The 22,313-nt window shown below is 37.0% G+C and overlaps 1 protein-coding gene across 12 annotated transcripts in view; it reads right to left on the bottom strand.

Annotated features, from left to right (window-relative positions):
* The window catches only part of MAPKAP1 (MAPK associated protein 1), a 202,410-nt gene that overhangs the window by 138,015 nt on the left and 42,082 nt on the right, over positions 1–22,313 (bottom strand). For 9 of the 12 annotated variants that reach the window (XM_081150443.1, XM_081150440.1, XM_081150446.1 and 6 more), the window contains 3 exons: positions 19,356–19,683; positions 16,909–16,998; positions 8,332–8,480 (listed from right to left, as the gene is read on the bottom strand). In XM_081150443.1, the coding sequence (XP_081006569.1) occupies positions 8,332–8,480; positions 16,909–16,998; positions 19,356–19,614 (498 nt within the window). In that variant the 5' untranslated portion in view covers positions 19,615–19,683. The remainder of the gene's footprint in view (positions 1–8,331; positions 8,481–16,908; positions 16,999–19,355; positions 19,684–22,313) is intronic. The other 3 variants (XM_081150436.1, XM_081150437.1, XM_081150438.1) reach the window with 1 other exon arrangement.

Below are 22,313 nucleotides of genomic sequence, written 5' to 3'. Positions count from 1 at the left end.
TGTTGAAGAAGGCAGTGAAATTTTATCACAGCTATTGCTATTCATAAATCTTATATCTATTTTAATTCAATCTGGCCCTAGCCTCTGAGTCGCTGCACCGCAATTTGATTACTATAACCATACTTTTTAACTGCTGTCAGGAAAGACAGCGCCTTATACAAACATCTGCCGGAACACATGCCTGCGTTCTCCAGCACCAGCCTTAAATCACACCCTGGTGATGAATCTTTATCTGACACTAATACTTTTTAACTTCATACAGACAATTAAAATGAATTGTAGCTAAATGTACATATAACAAATCAATTTAATCTTTGGTTGTATAGTAGCATATTTTGCAAATTTCCTAAACTTACTTTCTTACATGTATCTTTGTCTAGGTGTTAAAACTTCAATTTAACAGAAAGGAGTGGAGATATTAATAAAACACAGCTCTTATGATACTGCCATGTAGTTGCAAGCCTCGACAAGTAATGACATTTGAAATTTATCACTGCCATTAAATAAAACCTCCATATTTATGTGTGGAGAGTGCCATGCTGGGCTTCATTCTATTCTAAAAGTGACCAAAGTTGAGTCTCTGCCCTCTAGGAATTATTAACACAATAAAAATTCAGACAAACCTACCTAGGATAACAAGCCAGATGAACGTCATTGCTGCCTGCAGACTCCTTCAGTCTTCTGTATCGATGTCTACTACAGTGCCTATCACATTTACTCTACAATTCATGTTCCTCTGCTCAGTCAGATGCACCTGAAGTCAGGGACCACCGCCACAGTTCCCAGCACAGGGTACAACCTTGACTGTCCGGTATGGTTCCTCCACTTGCTGGCTTTATGGACACTTACTTTCAAATTCCTCCAAGGCAGTTAGTCCTGTATTATTTATTAATGCCTAGTATAGAACTGGTAAATAATAAACATTTAAAATGAACAAGTACACTGTGGGAGCTTAGTAAATAATTTGTTGAATGGACAGATGGATGGATGGACAGAACAATGAATCTACTGTGCACACCAGGAAGGTCAGTGGAAAGAAAAAACATTTGTGGGACATACACTAGATTCTATGTGCAAAGCACTCCCCCCTTCTCCAGGCCCAATCTCATTGTTATTATTATTATTTTAAAATATATCTTTATTGATTTCAGAGAGAGGAAGGGAGTGGGAGAGATAGAAACATCAATGATGAGAGAGTCATTGTTTGGCTGCCTTGTGCACGCCCCCAACTGGGGATCGAGCCTGCAACCCGGGCATGTGCCCTGGCCGGGAATCGAACCTCAATCTCTTGGATCCTAGGCCAACGCTCAACTGCTGAGCCACGCCCGGCCAGGCTCTTATTCTCTCTTTTTAACATGTAAGAAAATTGAGGCTTACAAGATGCAACGTCACCCAAAAGACACAATTGATATGATCTAAATCAGTATGTCAGAGCGCAAGTCCATTGCTACAGAGAAAATCCTTTTAAGTTCTAAAAATTTCAATTATTGAGTGTTTTGTTTCCTCCATAACAATGGCTGTAAACCCTTGAGCAAGTCACTTTCTCTTTCTGAGCCTCAGTTTCCATATCCATAAAATGGAGATAACATCCCTACGTCACAGTTTTGTTATGATCAATTAAAAGAGGAAAGTGCCAACATATATGTAAAAGATCAACTCTTCAAGTGTTCCCATCTATAACCTTCTACATGTCACTGATGTCACCTCCCTAATCACAAAACTATGGAATCTTAAAGCCAAAAGGAATTCAAGAGGCCATATAAGCCAAGTTCCTCATTGTAAACATGCAGAAACCAAGGCTCAGAGATGGAAAGTGACTTGTCCCAGGCCCTATGGCATGGCCAGGGCTAAAACTCACATCTTCTGATCCCATGCCCATGTTCTTTCTACCACATGGTCTTCCATTTTGGAACTCAAGTTTCCATTTTGTAAATATGAATGTCATTAAAAATAAAAATTAAAGTCTTGAACTCAAGTTTCCATTTTGTAAATATGAATGTCATTAAAAATAAAAATTAAAGTCTTTGAGAATTAAAACACCTAGATTCTATACCAGCTGGGTGACCCTAGGCTATAATTTGACTTCTCTGGTTAGTTGTTTTTAAGATAGTTTAAGCAGGGCCCAGTATTAGAGCAAGATGACCCAAGTGAGGAGGCTCAGTGTAAAATCCCACCATCCCCAGTCCCCACCACACCTATAAGGACAGTGTCCTAGGTTTTCCCTAGGATCTCAGTGCTTGAAATTATTTTCAACCAGGTGTAGCCAACTTCTCAGCCACCTGGGAAAGAGGGGAGACTGGCCAACTTGCAGGGTGCAAAGGAAAGAAGCAAGTTCTAAGCCCAGAAAGCCCTTAGGTTCAAGGCCACACCTCCACTCAGGCAGCAATAAGCAAAGGCTGCTGTCTAGAAACACAACCAGCACTAAAAAGTCCAGGCTAGAATTTTTTGGAAGAGACCCTGATGCTAAAGTAACAGCATATTAGAGAGACCCATTCCCATGATAATAGCAAATATTCCAAGTTCAGATTTTTCCCTCAAAAGGCAATTGTTCTAAACATGATTTCAATTTGCTATTTGCTAACCTTTTCTGCATTTGCAATATTTTCAGTGGCTTCATGTTTTTCTGCAAAGTTTTAAGTGACTTTCTTTGAAGAGAGCTATTTAATGCCAATGATTGTAGAAAACATTTGTTCATAATTATCCAGACATAGACTGGAACAATGCTGAAACAAGAGCAGCATGCAAAAATGTATTTAAGGACTATCATCCCAAAATGCTGCTAAAAGCTATTAACCAGTATGTGTTAATTGCCACAGCATTCATATTAATTTTCACTTCAGGCTCGACATTGTGGAATATTTCCCCTGATACATTTTAAACAAAGTTTAATTTAAGGAACTGCTTCTATCAACACTTATGAAAATTAACAGCCAAGCAATTAGCACTCATGAATTATCCCTTCCCCCATGCTCTCTGCAGCTTCCCTGTTAAAACAATTTCTAACAGAGAAATGGTTACTTTCTAACAAGTTAGCATCATCAAAGTCACAGTTGTCTATAGGAACCAGAAATGGTTCTGCCTTTTTCAGCACTTGTCAAGGCAAACATTCTCCTTACATTTAAGAGTAGAATTTAATTAGGTCAAACAAGAAAGATACTTAACATTTTAGTAAACTGCCAAGCAATTACTAATATGAAACTACTTCCTCACCTGATGTTTAAAGACATAGCCACTGACAAATAAAAAAAAAAAAAATACACAAAGGAAGTAATTATTTGTCTTAATCTTCCATTTAAAGTTAAAGGCCAAATCCCACTAGACTCCCTGGACTTCAACAGACAAACCACCTTCCTCCCGGCTGCTACACATCTTGTTTCATGATGCTACTCTGAACTCCTGGTTTTAAGAGCACATTTTCTCTCACTCCATCCTGCCAACAATCTAATTAACAGGAAAGACAGCATCATGGGCCCCCACCCTTTATAGAGAGAAAAAGAGGCTGAAGTGGGGTATTTGTTGAGTGCTTCCTATGACTACATGTCTTGCTAAACAGGTCTTATGTCAATTAATCTTCATGAGGAAGATACACTGTCATCATCTCATTCCACATAAGAGTACTGGAGCTTCCAGAGGTGAAGTGAGTCGCCTGAGGCCACACCCTAAGTAGAGGAGTCAGGATTCAAACTCAAGTCTTATCACAAAATAGGTCTGCTTACAAACTAAATTACACTGCTTCTCATTGTGCTAGGTGCTTTATCCTACAGCATTATCCTATTTGATGATCTCATCAGCCTGTGAGGAAGGAAGTCTATTTTCATAGGTACATAAACTGAGTTTGGAGAGGTGACAAACACCTGACCCAGATGACACAACTGGTAATCGGTACTATTTCTTTGGTAGTAACTATATTGGCAGGAAATGGGCATTTAAACTTCTGATAATATTTGCAAACTCAGTTGAACTAAAATAGTGATGACTAGTAAAAGCTTCTCAAGTGATAGGGCATGGAGAGGAAAGGGTTAAAATATGACTTCAGCCCGGCCGGGCGTGGCTCAGTGGTTGAGCATCGACCTAGGATCCAGGAGATTGGGGTTCGATTCCCGGTCAGGGCACATGCCCGGGTTGCCGGCTAGGCAGCCGATCAATGACTCTCTCATCATTGATGTTTCCATCTCTCTCTCTCTCCCCCTTCCTTTCCTCTCTCTGAAATCAATAAAGATATGTTAAAAAAAACAAAAAATAAAAAAAAAACATGACTTCATTTGAAACAGGTGGAGGGACAAGGCAGAAATCTACATATTTAGGGGCACTCAAATCAGTGCTTAGTGTTGACTGCCTATGCATAGAGCCTGTTCCCTTAGCACCTCAAAGCAGCTCCTTGTCATACCCAACATTTCCAACATACAATGAAGTCAGGACTAGCACATGAAGTTTTCTGATTGTCTCAACCTCTAGAACAGAGGTTTTGTTTTGTTTTGTTAATGAAGCTATTCAGAGGTCCTGTTTTCAACAAGCCTGAAGAATTCCAGCAGATGGTTGAGCCTGGTTTTGCCTTATCCAACTAAGCATTCCCTAAAACCACTTGCAATCTCTCTTGGACTAAATGATCAGTAAACAGATTTATTCATAATCTACGAATCTAAAGGTAACATCACCAATTTGCCAAAGAAATACTATAAACATAATAAACCTGATCAAAAACATTGTCAAAATTACAACAAAGCACACGCCTAAGTACAGCTTTTCCCTCTCAATTGTATGCCTTAAAGAAATTAATCAAATACAATTTTGAAAATGAAATTATTAACCAGCTACAGAAACCAAAAATTATCTGAAAGTAGTCACTTTAATTCCACACAACAGCTGAGAGATGCTTACCCTCAGAATCACTAAAACCAACAACAATCCAGTTTGCACAAACCTGGAGAACTAGACGTGCTGGCTTAACCACAATGGAATAATAGTAAAGCCCTATCAAAAACAAAATCCTTCTTCAAATCTAATGCTAGCTTAATCTTAAGGAGGATTTCACAGCAGTTAGTCTCTTGAGGAAATACATAATTAAGTAGTTTTTTAGCATATTTAATTAGACCCCAAACTCTTCCCTGTCCCCTTCTCTCCCCAATTATGTACCATTTGCCCAAGAGACCTAAGCAACTCAATTATGTAAATAAGGCAAGCGTTATTCCCAAGAAAAGCATTGTGAATATTTGTAGGGGGAAAAACTACATATTTTACTGGCTTTAACAAACCTCTGAAAAATACATGGGAAAACCTTATGTTGGAGGCAAAAAGCATGGAGGTTCAATGACAAGACGGTGAATCATTAAAAGAGGACACTCATTTCCCTGCTTAAATATGAGCTGAATAAAAATAAAATAATTTTAAGTTACAACAAGCAACAAAAATTTAGTGCTGAACGTCAAATGATTTATGGGAAGAATCAATCTGGAAATTATTAAAGTCGACTCTCACAGAAAAGGCTTTATTATCAAGGGGTTGACATGATCTTAACTCCAGAGGCAGCCATGGTGCTGTTATAACTACTACAATCCCATTATTATGCAATCACAAAATGCTAATTTGATCATTTTGAGGTGTTATTTGAATAGTCATTTTAATTTCTAGGTTACAAAAAGGCTTGACTCAAGTATAATTCTCTATTAATCATTGAGATGTCATTGAATATCATATTGATGCATTTCACAAAGATAAAGAAAGACTAATTTAATATGTACAGTACAATATCCTTCAAATATTAGCCACTTTCATTACATATCTGCCAAATGCATCAATATTAAATAATAGATGAGAACAAGGGTTTAATTGTATTTTAGCAGTTGTAATATGTAGGATAATAATAAAATAGCATCTCATCACAAAATACTCATATAAATCTTTCTTAATCAATGTGTAATGGTGCCTTCCCCACATTCTTTGCTGCTTACAAATAGACTTGATGTGACAAAAGCATCGAGTCTTAAGTGTAAACACACACCTAGCAAAAACAATTCCTTTGTGACTGAGGAAATAGCTTCTTTACATTTAAAAAAAATGTCTCCTTGTTACTTTGAAAGTTAGATACATAGCAAGCAGAGAACACAACCTTCTGACAAATTCAAGCCTAAGTATTCATAAAAGAATCTAATGGTATGATGAGAATTCTAGAATATAATATTTTAAAAGATCTGTGCTATTTTGCTGGCATCAAAGCATTATTACATATTAATTATTCCCGCAATTACATCCTCGAACAATGAGATGGTTTCAGGCAATGGAAGCAAATAAATTCCAACCATGTAACCTAACCCAGTAACTTCTCACATATCTAAATGAATCAACTGTAGTATTTAAGAAAAAAATCCTCTACAGCCCAACTTGCCATTTTCCAGAGGCTGACATTCTTGTCCCCTAGAGGGACCCTTCCTTCTCTTTGTTGCATTTCACAAGAAAAAATAAGAGAAGGCTTAAGAGAAGCTTTACATCAATACAATCTCTAATTTACTAAAAGTACTTTCAGATGTTTTTTGAAGAAAACTCTGAGCGTATTAGTATCCTTATGTTATCTATGCATTTTGTTTCCAGTTTCTGTTCTCCTTCCCACCAACATCAATAACCTCACATGCCTATGGCCATACATGTTCACTTAAGCCTAGGGAAACAAGCTTCACTGTATGAGGTAAAAGTGTTTTGAAGAGAAAACATCTTGCTCAGAGATGACAACTGACAGAAGCTGCACATAACCAGAACTTGAATATGAAAAATGCAAACATAAGCAAAGAGCTGTATGTTTATTAATTGCAATGGTGTTGAAATAAGACAAATTGTACACAACCCCTCCAGGCAACAAGCTATCACTCAGCACCCCTACGCCACTGCCAGACAGCAAACATAATGGCAATAAATATAAAAATCAACTGCTACTGTCTTCTGAAAGAGGCCCAGCTCAGCACAGACAGACTGAATGGCAGGGAATGGTGTTTGCGTGGGGGGAGATGAGCGCATGGAACTATACTCCACCTAAAATAGTGGCCATTTTCCTAAAAGGAAAATAAGCTAATGTTACAACTGCAAATTGATAGAACAGAAAAAAAGTATTTTGCATAGCAAGTGTCAAACAAGATTCCTACAATGAAATACTGACAAGCAAAGCAAGGGCCTAGAATTCTGAAATGAAGCTTGAACCTTAATAATTCCTACAGTTATAATAAAGAATCAGACAATACAATGCTGTCTCCTAGAACCACTTTCAAGGTTTTACCAACACAATTAGACCTTGATTGATCACAACCCAACTAACCCAAACCCTCAAGTACACTTAGGAGATAAAAAAGAAAAAGCAAACACATATCTGAGACACATCCTAGGTCTGGTTTTGTTTTAATCCTTCTAAACATATTGTACTATGGAAACAATGTTAAAGCTAATTCAGACATTTTTACATCCTCGGACTTAGAAAATGTGAGAGACATTCTATACTTATCGAGTCATTTTTTAAACCCCAAACCTAATAATAATAATAATATAATAATGATATCAACAATTCCACTTGATTGAGGTTCTAATTAAAGCAGCGATTTTCAATCTTTTTCATCTCATGGCACACATAAACTAATTACTAAAATTCTGTGGCAAACCAAAAATATATTTTTTGCCAATTTTTAAAAAAATAGGTATAATTTTGATTGATTTACAAAAAAATATATAGTAATAGTAATTACCTACACCTTTTGCTTCAAAGTGTCTTTTTAAAAAATCAGGTGCCAATATTTGTATATAAGAATTTCTGTTACCAAGAATTAACCAGTCAGATGCAGCCTTATTTTATTTTTTTAATCCTCACTAGAGGATATTTTTTCCATTGCTTTTCAGAGAGTGAAAGGAAGAGAAAGAGAGAGAAACATCAACATGAGAGAGACTCATCAACTGGTTGCCTCCACACTTGCCCTCACCCCCACCGGCGCAGGGACTGAGCCTGCAACTGAGGCACGTGCCCTTGGCCGGAAATGAACTCAGGACCCTTCAGTCCGAGGGCCAACCCTCTAACCACTAACCCGAACCTGCTAGGGCCAGACACAGCCTTACTATGTGATGTGACCAATAAGACACAACTCTGTTATATGACCTATATATTTATGGTCCAAGACAGGGCATTCACACCAGATGTCTATTGTCGTGTTGGCTGTTATTTTTTTATCTGACAACCTAAGGGAAAAGAGGTCAGTGCCCCTGACAAAATAGTCAGGTATTGTATTGCATGTTTTAAAAATTCTGATGGCACACGGGTTGAAAATTGCCGACTTAAAGGGACAAAGTTTCATTTTTACTTACCTTGCCATCAAATTTGGAATATTCATTAAAGGGGTTGTTCAGTTGCAGAGGGCACTGCTCCAGGCGTACAGATAATATTGACTGCTTCCCAGAACTTGGAGGTTTCTCTTTGAGGGACTTTTTTTCAAACAGTGACTTTAACTCCTGGGCTGCGATAGAAGAGGAAGATAAAAACACTTTTGTGGTTACACACACAGACAGCCAGTCCACCTTCCCTAAAAAGTCTTCCTTGGCACCTTAAGGAGGGAGGGTCCAGGGTCATACTCAGGTCTAATGTGTGAAAAAAGCCTCACATATACTTCAATGTTTGTGCACTGAAAAAGACACAGGTCAGGATTGTCAATTTGGAAGAACTAGGGCTTAAGGGGGGCAGGGGTGGGAGGACAGAGTCAGACAAACCAACAAAGCAGCCATTCTGTAAGAAGCGCATTCACAGCTAGAGGACCTGAGCTTTGGCCCAGCTTTGCCACTACCAGGTGTGTAATACCAGATGATTCACTAAACCTTTCTGGGCTTGTCTAACTAGACAATCTTGAGTACCTCTCCTGGCCTAATATTGTGTGATTTTGGAATTATAGTTCCTCAAGGTCAAGGTCTCGCATCTTAATCCTCTCACATTCTCCAATGACACCTAGCACAAAAATCAGGAAGACAAAGCTGAAGAGGAGGAGAGGGAGAAAGAGTATTAGCGTAATAGTAGCTGACACTTACTGAGCAAGCTAATGTATCCCGTTTACTCCTCATAACAAGCCTGTGAGGCAGATACTAGCATTATCTCAATTTTGTCAATGTGGAAAATGAAGCTTAGAATATGATCAGCCCTAGGCCACATACACAACTAGTAAGTAGCAAAGCTAAAATCTGCCCAGCCAAGGCACTTAGCCATTAGAAACCAATGAACAAAGTAGACTCTCAATAAATAAATTCTGTTGCATGAATCAACGAATAAAATAATTACGGAAGGAATTCTGATTCAATTATTCATTAGTAAGTCAAGACAAGTGAGTTCCGTATCTTCTCAAAGATCATTTAACTCTCTGAATTAACCTGAATATCATTTAAAGTAATAGCTCGTTAAGTACATTATACCTTTTATTTTCATGAATGTTAGAAAATTTCATACTTGGTTTTTTAAATCAATCAATCTCAGGCCTTAAAATCTGCAATGAATAGGTTCAGCTCCATTCTATTCTTGAGCACAGCCAAATTGAACTGAGAGAAATCAAGCAGACCTCTGAAATAGCAGTCACTTAGAAATTTTTAAAAAATGTAACTAAAACTACCTTTTCAACACACTAGTAGGACAAATTTATCAAATGGTAAACCAAGAGATTTTAAATGGTAAACCAAGAGAAAAGGACCCAATTCTTTTTTTAAATGTGGCACTTGGCTATCCAATTCCAGATTCTGAATATTTAAGTACATGTAATCAACAAATATTAAATGCACACTTGAAAAAGTTTTAAAGTTGTATTTTAAATATTACATTTAATATCTCTACAATTCAATATATGGAAAGCATACCTTAATTAAAAAGTAAATAAAAGGGGAAAGCCTAAATAAATATCCTCAACATGCTGATAATTCTCAAATGATTATTCCTAGACCTTAAACACCCCTTAAAATTACAGACTTACATATTCAACTTTCTATTTGACACCTCCACTGGGATATCCAATAAGTTATCTCAAACTCCGCATGTCCATAATCAAACTCTTGGTCTTCCCCCACATCTGCCCCTCTCACAATCTTATCCTTCTCAGTTATTGGCAACTCAATACCATTAGGCCAAATGGCAAAAATAAACCACCTTAAACTTTTTTTTAGTAATCATATTGTTAGTAATAACACTGATATTTCTTTTTTATAAAAAAAAAAAAATATCTTTATTGATTTCAGAGAGAGGAAAGGAGAGGGAGAGACAGAGATAGAAACATCAATGATGAGAGTCACTGATCGGCTAGCCCGCAACCCAGGCATGTGCCCTGACCAGGAATCAAACCCCGATCGCCTGGATCCTAGGTCGATGCTCAACCGCTGAGTCAAGCCTGGCAGGGCATAATAACACTAATGTTTCTATTGTGGAACCAAGTTTTCAGTGTAAGACAAAACATAAACATAAAATAAAAAAAGTTAAGTAAACACCCTATAATCCTAAATTGAACTGAAATTATCAACATTAACTCACAATGTATTTCCTCTTCAAAAAACTATTTTTTTCTTTTTAGCTCTATGCTCTGAAAAGGCCGAAAGGAAAAGCCAATCCAGTGGGAACCCCTAAATCTCAGGTTGTGGTTTCTTAATGCCAATGACCAGTAAAAAGAACCAAGATTCCTTGGAGAAACGGCTGATTCCCAATTTGGAGAAGGAAATGTCTAAAAGGAGTCTCGAACACCTTGTCATACAAGAAAGCAAGGAAGCTATGAAAGATTACTGGAATTGTGTCAAAAGAACTTAGAAGCCAATGTGAAGGGACTCACTATCAAAGGGACAGTTTTAACATAAAAAAATAACTGCAATGAATTTAAAAACACAAAATGTGCTTTAAAAACCCATGAGTTTATAAAGATACAAAGGGGAAAAAACTCGAATTAGTCATTTAAACAGGATGCTAGAGAACAAACTCTTAATGCTGGAAACTGTTAGCAAAGGAAAAGAATCAGCATTTATCCTGCCTTTTTTGCTGGGACTATAACTGAGGATAACCAAATAACAGGTTAGGGGAACTTCTTCCTTATATAAAACAAATTAATAAATGAATAAAGACTGATAAAATTAGAAATCATTATTTTGCCACTCCTAAAGAAATAATACAATCCAGGTAATGCCCTTCAATGGCCACAAAAATCATTAGATGAAAAGCTGATGGGGTAACTTAATGGATGGACAACACCTGATTCTACATCACAAAAAGACAAGAAATTCCATGTTTCCTAATATGGGGCAATAGGAAGTATAGACCAACATGTATAAAATATTCTTACCAAAAAGCAAACTTCAATCTGAGCACGTTTCTAGTAACTACCAGTACAGGAAATAAAAAGGACAGGGAAGCATATGAAATGAGACCGTGGTAATACAATTAGCAGAATCCAGAAAGTCAGAAATTCTACGGGACAAATGACCCGGTTTCTTCAACTAATAAATTACAAGGAAAAAAGTGAAGGAGAATCTACAGATTAAAAAGGAAACGAGACATGTTAACCAAAAGTAATGTGTGGACCTTAGATCTAGACCTAAACAAATTAACTGGGACACACACACACACACACACACACACAAAGAATGAAAACAATTACAGAAATGTTCAACAATATTAAAGAATTCTTGCTAATTATTTGAAGAGTGGTGGTATTGCAGCTTTCTTATATGTTAAAAAATGTGTATGGCCTGGCTGGAGTGGCTCAGATGGTTGAGCATTGCCCTGTGCACCAAAAGGTGGCAGGTTTGATTCTGGTCAGAGCACATACCCAGGTAGCGGGTTCAATACCCGGCCAGGGTGGGTGCATATGGAAGGCATCTGATCGATGTTTCTCTCTCTCTCCCCCTCTCGCTTCCTCTCTCTCTAAAATCAATAAAAATATTTTTTGTTTAAAAATGCATATAATAGCTGGGATTTGCTTTAAAAAAATCTGGAGGGGAGGTGAATGTATAAATGACATAAGACCAGCCATATGTTAATAACTACTGAAGCTGAGTGATGGTTGTATGGGGGTTCATTATGCCATTCTTTCTACTTTTGTATATGTTTTAAATTTTCTATAATAAAATGTTGTATTAAAGAAAATTAAGCTAGAAATAAAAAAGTAACATATCACATTACTACTCTGATCAAATACCTCAGAGAATAAAAATTAAATCTCCTACAAGATCTTCCATGATCAAGTCTCCCACTACTTACTTTTCTGATCCCACTCTTCCCCTTACTTACTCTACTCTAACCAATAAGCACCATTCCTTGCTATTCCTTGAATACATCAGGAACGCTTCTGTCACAGAAACTTTCCATTTGCTGTTTCCTTGTCTTACAACACGAATCTCCCAGTATCTGCCTGGCTCACTCCTTTACTCCCTTCAGAGCTCTGCTCAACCATCACCTTCCCAATGAGTCTTTTTGATCACTCTGTATAAAATAGCAAAATCCCCTGCATAATATTCCTTATATCCCTTACCTGGCTATATTTTTCTTTATGTCACTTATCCCATTCTGACATGCTATGTTTGTTTACTGTCTATTTCCCCCACCAGCTCCTTGAGGGCAGGGACTTTGTCTTGTCCACTGCTATATCTTCTAGGCCTACAGCAGTACCTAGCTGCCCTTGCATACTGTAGGAGCTTAATAAATACTTGCTGAATGAGTAACTCTGGACCAGAGAAACAGGAAAAGCAGATGGGCACAAAAAAGCAGAGATAAAATGGGGAAGGTCATGAGAGCCCTAATTCCAACCTATTCAAAGATATAGCTGTACTTCTAGAGTTGCTCAACTTCAAGTTGCTCTTCAATTTCAACTTCATGTAATTTTGTTATTTGCAACTGGAAAATCCTAACCAATATAAACAGCTGGAAGTCCCCAACAAACTTGAAACTGAAAAAACAATAGCCTAAAAATTTAACTATCAGGTTTATGAAAAAGTACATAGTACAGCATCCAGGAAGATGAGAATGCATATTAGAACTAATAAGGGTTCAGTGAGTGGCTGGATACAAAACAGATATATGAAAACAAAAGATTTCTTTATAAGAGCAGTAAGAAAGTTACAGGGAAGATGTTATTTACAAGGGTAACATGAAATACAAAACATCTAGAAATAACCTTAACAAGAAATGTAAAAGTACAAGAATAATACAAGATAACACCAAACACTGCATTCATGTAGTATTTTTATATATAAAAAAATATTTAAGATCACAGGAGGTATGATTAGAATATTTTTTAAATATATACCCACATATATAGAATCTGAATAAATACATCAAAATGTTAACAATAGCAGTTCCTCTGAATGTGAGATTATTAGTAGCTTATTTTCACTTTTATGTTGTTCTCAGACTTCCTATGATTTTTTTTTTTTTCCAGTCGAGAGGTTTTAGCCCTGGTTGAGTAGCTCAGTTGGATAGAGCATCACCCTGATATGCTAAGGTTCAGGTTTGATCCCCAGTCAGGGCACATACAAGAATCAACCAATGAAAGCATAAATAAGTGGAATAACAAATAAGGCTTTGGCAACTTTCCTGAACCCTGGCCATAGCTGACACACAGAGAAGAAAATGAATTAGAAACACCAAAGATCCTCAATACCCAAAGTTCCAGGAGCAGTCCCTTTCTGGCTACAGTCTGAGAGAGAATGGAGCAGAGTGGAAAGACTAGCATCTTTGGCATCAGATTGGCTTGGAGAGTTCTGGCTTTGCCACTTACTACCTGTAAGTAAGTGACTGAGAAGAGTTACTCAGCCTCTGGGCTTCAGTTTTTCTCATCTATCATAGAGCAATATTGACAGCTAGTCTGTAAGGCCTGCATGAAGGGGAAGCAAGCCTAGTGGCGGCGTGTTCTATACCAGTAGTCCTCAGGGCCGGTAGTCACCAAAGTCTCCCAGAGAGCTTCTGAAAACACAGATTTCTGGACTCCAACCTCCATCTACTGAATCAGGAATTCCATAGGTAGGGCCCAGGAACTTATACGAATGTCATTATAACATGCACTTTTGGATCCATTTCTGATTTTTATTCAGCCACTATATCTGGAAACTGTTGTTTTAAGAACCAGTAACAAGTTACATGAAGAAAATTCCAGGAATATTCTTAATAATTTATATAAACTACACTATTGCCTTGAGTTGTTTTTTAACTTCATGTGTAAATAGCCTTGTCTTCCAGTTAGACTTCAAACTTCTTGAGGACAGGAATCAGGCACCCTCCCCAAGGCCCAAGCGGAGGCACTGCACGCACAGAAGTTACCGAAGGAATACTTGCTAAATGGCTCAGTGAGCACAAGCAATAGCTAACTCTGTAAGGAGTATGTCAAAGCCATTTAAAACAATAAACTAAAATATTGGGCCTTGACCTGACGCTACTCTTGAAAAAGCTGTCTGCCAATGACCATCTTCACATTCATCTATGCAGTTTGGGTTATGGAAATAAGAAAAGGATCTTACTCTAAGGTATTTCATTTATCATGAGGTCTCATGGCATATGGATCAGTAAGTTCATAAAGAACTTCGGGGTATGGGCCAGATGGCTAAGCTCCCTTCCCACTCCTCTATGAAAAGGCCGCATTTATGCCATCTTAAAGGAGAGACTGCATTAGACAGAATAATTACAGAACATTCCAGTGAAGGCCATCATATTCATACTGGTGATTCCTCTAGTGGGAGATGAAATAAAACAAGTAAGAAAAACACCTGAAAGGATTTCAACAAAACATAAATTGCAGAAAATGAATGAAGGAAGGAATAAATGATTACTTAACCAAATTTCTCAATTGAGATCAAAAGGATCTGGCCATGGTATTTCTTACCAAAAGAGAGTGGATGTGTGAGAGATGTATGAAAATAGAATGGTTGCTCAGTGTGCCAGGTAGCTATTTAGTGGACTGCTTGCGCCACTTTTCTCACATGTTCCAGGATATGCAAAATGCCAAGCTGTGGTAATGATGAAACCCAGTTTAACAGAGAAGTCAAAGACATTCCTTTGTGCATTGACGAGGTTCACTCCTAATGTCAGGAGTAACCGCCAGGCAGGCTACTGGTCTGGCCAGAATCAAGGTCAACATTTCAAAGCATGAACAGGCATATTAAGGAGCTTTTCCAGAAATAAGATCACGGGGTCAATTATTGAAATCTGTGAGACACAAAAATAAGAGGAAAGGAAACTGAGGGAGAGAGAAGTATTCATATATAATGGACAATGTAGTTAACAAATGAAAGCAAAACGGAGACTATTTACTTCTCCAGTATATTCTGTGAAATACTGAACAGACATTAAAGCGGGTTAGACTTTAAGGAGTAGGAGACATACAAAATTTATTAGATGGATCTAATTATTAGATTACTAGGTATATCAAAATTTATGTTGAAGAACTTGCCTCCCACACTGTAAAAGGGGTTAAAGCAATTATATCTGGGGTGCTCTATTCATCCTGTTATTTACTTATATAATTTTTTAAGATAAGGAAGTGAGGAAGGCAAAACAAAGGGCAGGTGGAGAGATGGGCTTAGATAAGCTGACTCTATTCATTAAGAAGATTAACAGAAAAAGCATTAAGATATATAAAAATGAACAATATAAACCATATAAAGGTTTTTCAGTTTGTACTAAATACAATAGAGAGAAATATTAACTGGTTCAACAAAAAGGCCAGCCAAGAGAGATTTTTAATGTATCAAAAAGAATATTTAGGAAGTCACAGAAATGAGTTGTAAGAAAGAGAAGTGGGGTTTCTGATTCTATTGGGTCATCATTTAGAAGCAACCACTAAGAAAATCAGGCCCTTCGGGCACATTCAGGTTTACAATCATAGTAGGAGAAAGCAATAGTCACTTTATATAGTGTGGTTTAGCAGAAAGAGATTGGCAGGTAGAGGCAGACAGTGCTAGATACAAAACATGGCTCTACACTGCACTACCACTTCCTAGCCTTGTAACTTTAGCAAGTTTAATCTCTTTGAGCCTCTATCTCATCTAATCAATGATACTTACACCTTATAAGATTGGTGCACTGGAGGTAATCCATGTAAAGTGCTTAGAACAGCACTAGATAGGCGCCAATGTTACTATAATAATCATTAATATTGTTAGTTTTATAACAGTATGTAGCAATGGAGTCAGTCAACAAAAGTTTCTTGGACATCTATTAAATGCCAGGGTGGCACTGGGAGGTGCTGGGAAGATACAGAGGACAGACTGCAGGCATTTCTTTGAAAGGAGAAAAAGAAAGTCTAGGAAACATGATACAAATATTGGAAAATATTTTAATAGCACTTTATTTTGAAATTTTTAAAAAAAGTCTTCTCTTATTGAGATTGAAGCTTTGAAAATACATAATATGGCCAGCTTCTTAATATACATATCATATGAACACATACTGCAAATGCTAGTAATACCAGTAACATAATGGTTTTTAAGCTGAAGGAAATAATTAGCATATATGCAAAAGGATTGTTACTAGGGCCACTAACAAGGCAAGATAAAGTCTAGGTTAAAACTGCCAGGAGGAATCTATAGCCCAGAGGCCCTCCAAATCATAGGTACTCTTTGGCTCTAAGAATAAGGTATCAGCACGACTGTTTGTACAAAATGTGCCTGCCTTGCACACATCAATTCCTTTGACCCAGACTGAAGAGTGGCCCAAAAGACAAGACCTAAAAAACACACAACTTCAGAAGACCAAGGCACCCAAAGACCTAAAGAACACCCAACTTCAGAAGACCAAGGCACCCAACGGAAGAGTTCAAAGCTCAAAACACAAGACGTATCTGCCCAGAACATTTAAAAGGATGAATTAAAAATAAAAGCTCTTATATAATAATATATACTAAATATATAAATCTCAAATTAACAATTAAAATTATTTCCATTTACCTGATTGCTTAGAATTTCTTTCTTTCCACTGAATATTTTTGCATTTGATCTGGTTTTGTCTCTCTTTTCGGAGTCGTTCTAATCTTTGAGCTTGAAAAGAAATATTATAACTATAAGTTTGTCCATGAAAGTTTACTATAAACAAAGACATAATTAACTACCTTTATATGAATAAAGATGTTTTATATTGTATATGTAGGAAAAAAGTCATAAAATTATAAAGGTGGCACCCCTGAAAAGCAAATACCAACAAAAACATGAAAATATTCTTGATTTATAATTGAAATTAGAGGATATAAAACATTAATAGAGATCATAAAGATAGTATTAACATGGAAGAGAATAATAAAATGTGAAAACTTCTGTGATTAATATGACATTTCATTATATAAATCATTAATAACGGTCTTAAAGGAATTTTAATGCACAAATGAACTGAAGTGAATATTACATTACAGGAATAAAATTACTGTTATGAATTACTCTACCCGTTTCAAAAATTAAAGATAAATGAACTCAGACTAGACTATTAAAGTTTTAAATATAAAATCCTTTATCTAAAAATCATGAAAATTATAAAATGTCAAAGCTATATAAATTAGCATAGCTTTTCTTCAGTGGGCTGAAACAGTTTATAGGTAGTAAAATAAATGATTTGTATCTTTGTAACATTAGTCAAATCTTAAAAAGAACAATTTTTCTTATACAAAATTTTAAGATATGCTGAAAGGATTAAAAAGTAAATTCCTTGGTCACAGGACACACCACAATCTTAATTAATTATTAGCATCTAAGTGCCATCTTAAGAAATTCCAATGACAATAAAAAATCAGGATCTAAAATTATGCATTTGTGATTATATTATCACAGGCTGATCAACCTTCAAAAATCAGTTGAACCAATCTTTTACATAAATATTATCCAGCATATATTAACAACTGCTGCCCACAGAGACCACAATGGAAAAGAAAGTCACAATTAATGCCATCTCTTGAAATTAGTTTCCTCTTACACTTTCTATCGTGGCACAATGCTAACAAAAAAAAATAAATTAAATAAGTAAATTTCCCTTTCAAGGTAGGAAATCATACACTCCTGCCTTAGCACTGTGGTAGGGAAACACAAACTAATCTTCCCAGAAATTTAAACTATGCTGGCAAAAAGCACTCTGACAATGCCACTATAATCTAACCAAATCCCACTCCATTCAATTGTAATTAATAAATGTGAAGGGTACAGCCAAAGTAATATAATCATGAAGCTCTCAATTGAGCAGCATTCTCCGACTGAAATCCATTCAACCTGTCATATAAGATATCATCTCAATAACCTACAAGGAAGTCAGTTTCAACTAGAGAACTGAGAATCAATGGTTCTAAATTATATTCAAACCTTCACTCAAATCCTATTTTGATACAGTTTCCTTTAGATACTAGAAAATGCTATTAATTATTTTCATCATGAGAACAAATTATTCTTTGTGGATGTCACAGTATGCTGAATTCTGAACCAAAACCTTAACATGCCTTTCCCTGTAAATTGTATCCTGCTCTACCTGCAGTCTCCTTCATGTAAATATTTGCAATGATCTACTACATCTCCTGCTACTACTTTTCCTGGGAGTTAGCAGGTTACTGCTACTGATTAGGTTATATTTTCTGATTGGCCTCCTCCTCAAAAAAAAATCTCAGAATATTCTGTCATAGCAGAACTACATTATATATTCTAAATAATTTATATGTCTAAGTAAAGGCCTTGGTTCATCACATTTTCCTTGAAACGCTTCCAAAAAATACAAGCTGGAAAATGGGCAATGATATATATATCACTTGAGCACTGTCAAGCCACAAACATCAAAGTGTAGTGATCACCTTAAGAAAATAAAGGTAATGTATTAAAAACAGGAGCACCTTTTCTAATCTCACATCCAATGTAGGAATTCCTATTAAAAGCAGCCCTAATAAATATTCAGCTGTCTCCCTCTAATCCCCCAACCCTTACAATTCCTCCAAGGGCAAGAAATGTCTCAGGCAGCAGCCCTCTTTGGCTGGTCAGTTGCCTGTATAAAAGGTTCTACATATGTCAACCTGAACTCTGCCTCCAGATAGTCTACCTTCTGGAACCAATGTTGTTCTGTTGAAGATATTCAAACAAGTCCACGTCCCTTTCTATAGACTTTTTAGAAAACGGAACATCCAACATGCATCTTATGGCCAACATTTTCACTATTCCTCTTCTATTTCTCTCCAACAGCATCATTCTGGAGGCTCTCTCCAGTCGGTCATGGAGATGGACACACTGCTTTGACTCACTCTTGGTGTTAATACATGCATGTTCCTGCTTAAACAGAGACTTGCCCATTAAACCTAGTCCAACATGATGCATTATTCTATAAGACTGTTTACTGATTTAAAGCTCAGAAGACATGACTAAAAGGCAATGTTTACCTGTATTTGAGCGTCTTCTAATACCAAAGTCCCAACTTGAGGTAATATCGACTGACTGGGCATACACGTAGCCCTGAGTCTCACCACTGCTTCCCTGAGTCTCTGACCCACTGTCTCCGGGCACTGAAGGAGGATGCATCTTCTCTAGGTCAACATCATGATCAATGAGAACCATTTCACACATTCCTGTGTCATCACTGGTCACATGTGACTGTCGAATATGAGCTAGAATGATAGTTGGATTGTCCAAGAAGGCCATCCTTTCTGTGGGCCAATTTCCTTAAAAGGCTATTTTCTCCTCTTCATATTGTTTCACGGGCTCACCTACCTAGAAACATGATGTACACAGCAATATTTAAGAATAAGGCAGAAAACGACTGAATCATTTTTCAAACAAATTCAATGTGGTACAATGCTACTTTGAAACTCAACATTTATTCCTGAACCTAGGAGCTTAAAAGAATTAAGTCTAAGCTGAAAAGAAATCCTCATAAGCACTAGGGGCTAAGGCTCTAACCTAGTCAATGAGATCTCCGTGGTATCAAATGAAGATGGTTTGCTCTCTTGCAAAACAAATTCTAGCAACTCCTTAGTCCACTCAACGCATATAACTACCGTTAAAACCATAAATTTTCCTTTCTTTCTCCCTTTATTCCATGCAGTCTTCTCATTACGTTATAAGGTGATAGAAGAACAAGTTGTATTTTCCTGAAATGATGTGCTAAAGTATGAAACTGCATTTCTTCAGTTTACATTCCCCCGTCATATGGTTGTAAAGTATCTAAAAGGGCACAGACAGCCCTAGCTGGTTGGCTCGGTGGTTAGAGCGTTGGCCCACTGAATAAAGGGTCCTGGCTTCGATCTAGCCAAGGGCATGTACCTCGGTTGCAGGCTCGGTCCCTGGCCCCCATCAGGGTGTGTGCGGAAGGCAACCAATCCATGCTTCTTTCTCACATCAATGTTTCTCTCTCTTTCTCTCCCTCCCTCCCCTTCCCCCGCTGAAAAGCAATGGAAAAAATATCCTCGGGTGAGGATTAAAAAAAGGGGGGTTACAGACAATGCTTTCTGAGTTACTAGGAACTTTACAAAGATGTACCACCAAAGTGTTTTGTTCAATAAATATATTTTCCTTTCTTCGGACTTAAGATAGTATTGTGCTTTTAAAATAAAACTTATTAATCACACTTGTCTGTTACCATATTAATTTCTGATTTTAGAAATCTAGTTATAAGAACTACTTCCTGAACCCTGTTAACACTGCAATGCTGTTTACTCTGGGAACAAGATGGTACCTCCTCAGTTAAATGGGAATACTCGACAAAGAAATTATCACAGAACAGTGGCTAAGAAAAGGCCCCACTGGCAAAACTGGGTTCAAATCCAGGCTCTATCACCTGCTAGCTATGTGATCCTGGTCAAAATGATGTTAACCTCTTTGAGCCTGTTTCCTTTCTTCACTTATAAAATGGGAGCCTCATATAGAAAATAATGCAGATGGAGTGCTCAAAACTAAATATTAGCTGCTATTAATAACCATAACAACATTATAATAATGATGGCAAAAATATCATCACTAATTTCAGCTTTCAATTTTTGTTTAAAGTAACCCTAAAATATATCAACAATCTGCCGCTCCAGTAAGTTCACAGCAGGTAAAGTGTGTGGTTCCTTTGTGACAGAGGACTCTGCAGGTCATCTGAGTCACCTCCCTGCTCCTCTAACACCAGGATGAAGGACAACGATGTGAAAGCGGGGCTGAATATATTCCTTCAAACAGTCCTAGAATTTATTTTTAGAAAGACTTATAACACCAGATTTTCTTGTCATTTGTTTCTTCTAGAAATGGAACATGGGGGAAATCTAGTTAATAAATCATTATAGCTAACTCAGGTTTTAAAATTTTTGTCTAGCGCCCGGCTGGGCATGGCTCAGCGGTTGAGCGTCCACGTAGGATCCAGGCGATCAGGGTTGAATTCCCGGTCAGGGCACATGCCCGGGTTGTGGGCTTGATCAATGACTCTCTCATCATTGATGTTTCTGTCTCTCCCTCTCCTTTCCTCTCTCTGAAATCAATAAAGATATATTTAAAAAAACAAATTTTTTTTGTCTGGTAACATATTCTATTGACATCACTTGGTGGATCTTAAAGATACTGAGGTTAAGAAAAAGTTTAACTAAGGAACATCTCTAAGTGAATTACATTAATCTTAGTTTTTTCCTATAAATATATTCACTGAGTAATTATTTTACACTGAGGCTAATGGGAAATGCAAAGTTAAGTAAGGCATCCCTGAATCAAAAATAATTATAACCTAACACAGACCTGATATATCTCCCAATATGATGTGATTCTCCTAAGTGTCAAGTTTCTGAGGCATTCAGTCTCAGAAATGTTAATGCCATCCTGCCGTTTAAAATGTATTACTCACAAAAATACTACAGAATTAAAGGGGAGCATTTAAATTTCACTTATAAAAATAAAAACTTCTTATATAGCCACAAAAGATGAATGTAACCACAGAATTACTTTTAAGTGACAGCATTTGTTTTGTAACAGAATCACAAGATCACAGATTGCCAGAGCTGCAAAAATCCTTGTAGCAATCATGGTAAGCGTTTTCCCCGTAAAAGGAAGGCAACTAGTTGCCAGCAAAAGAGGGGCAGGTGCTTTCAACTTCATATTGAATAGTTCCCCCCTGCAAAAACAAGGGCTTCGGTTCCTCACCCTTTGGTGAGGAACATTTAAAAGGTGTCCTGGCACTAAAAAGTCAAATGGCAAAGGGCAAAGCAACAAAAGTATACTGAAGTACCCTAACAGAATCTTTTCAAGGAAAATGGATTTGCTCCATCACCTCTTATGAAGAAAAGTTATGGGCAAACACTTTCTGAGAGCCCACACCAACTCCCTAACTTTATCCTCACAGAACAGAGCCCTTAAAACACCCCAACATGAGTAGA

Source organism: Miniopterus schreibersii, assembly GCF_964146895.1.
Source record: "Miniopterus schreibersii genome assembly, chromosome: 11".
NCBI classification, from domain to species: Eukaryota; Metazoa; Chordata; class Mammalia; order Chiroptera; family Miniopteridae; genus Miniopterus; species Miniopterus schreibersii.
The sequence above is the reverse complement of the archived record's forward strand: the minus strand, read 5'-3'. Positions and strand labels throughout refer to the sequence as shown.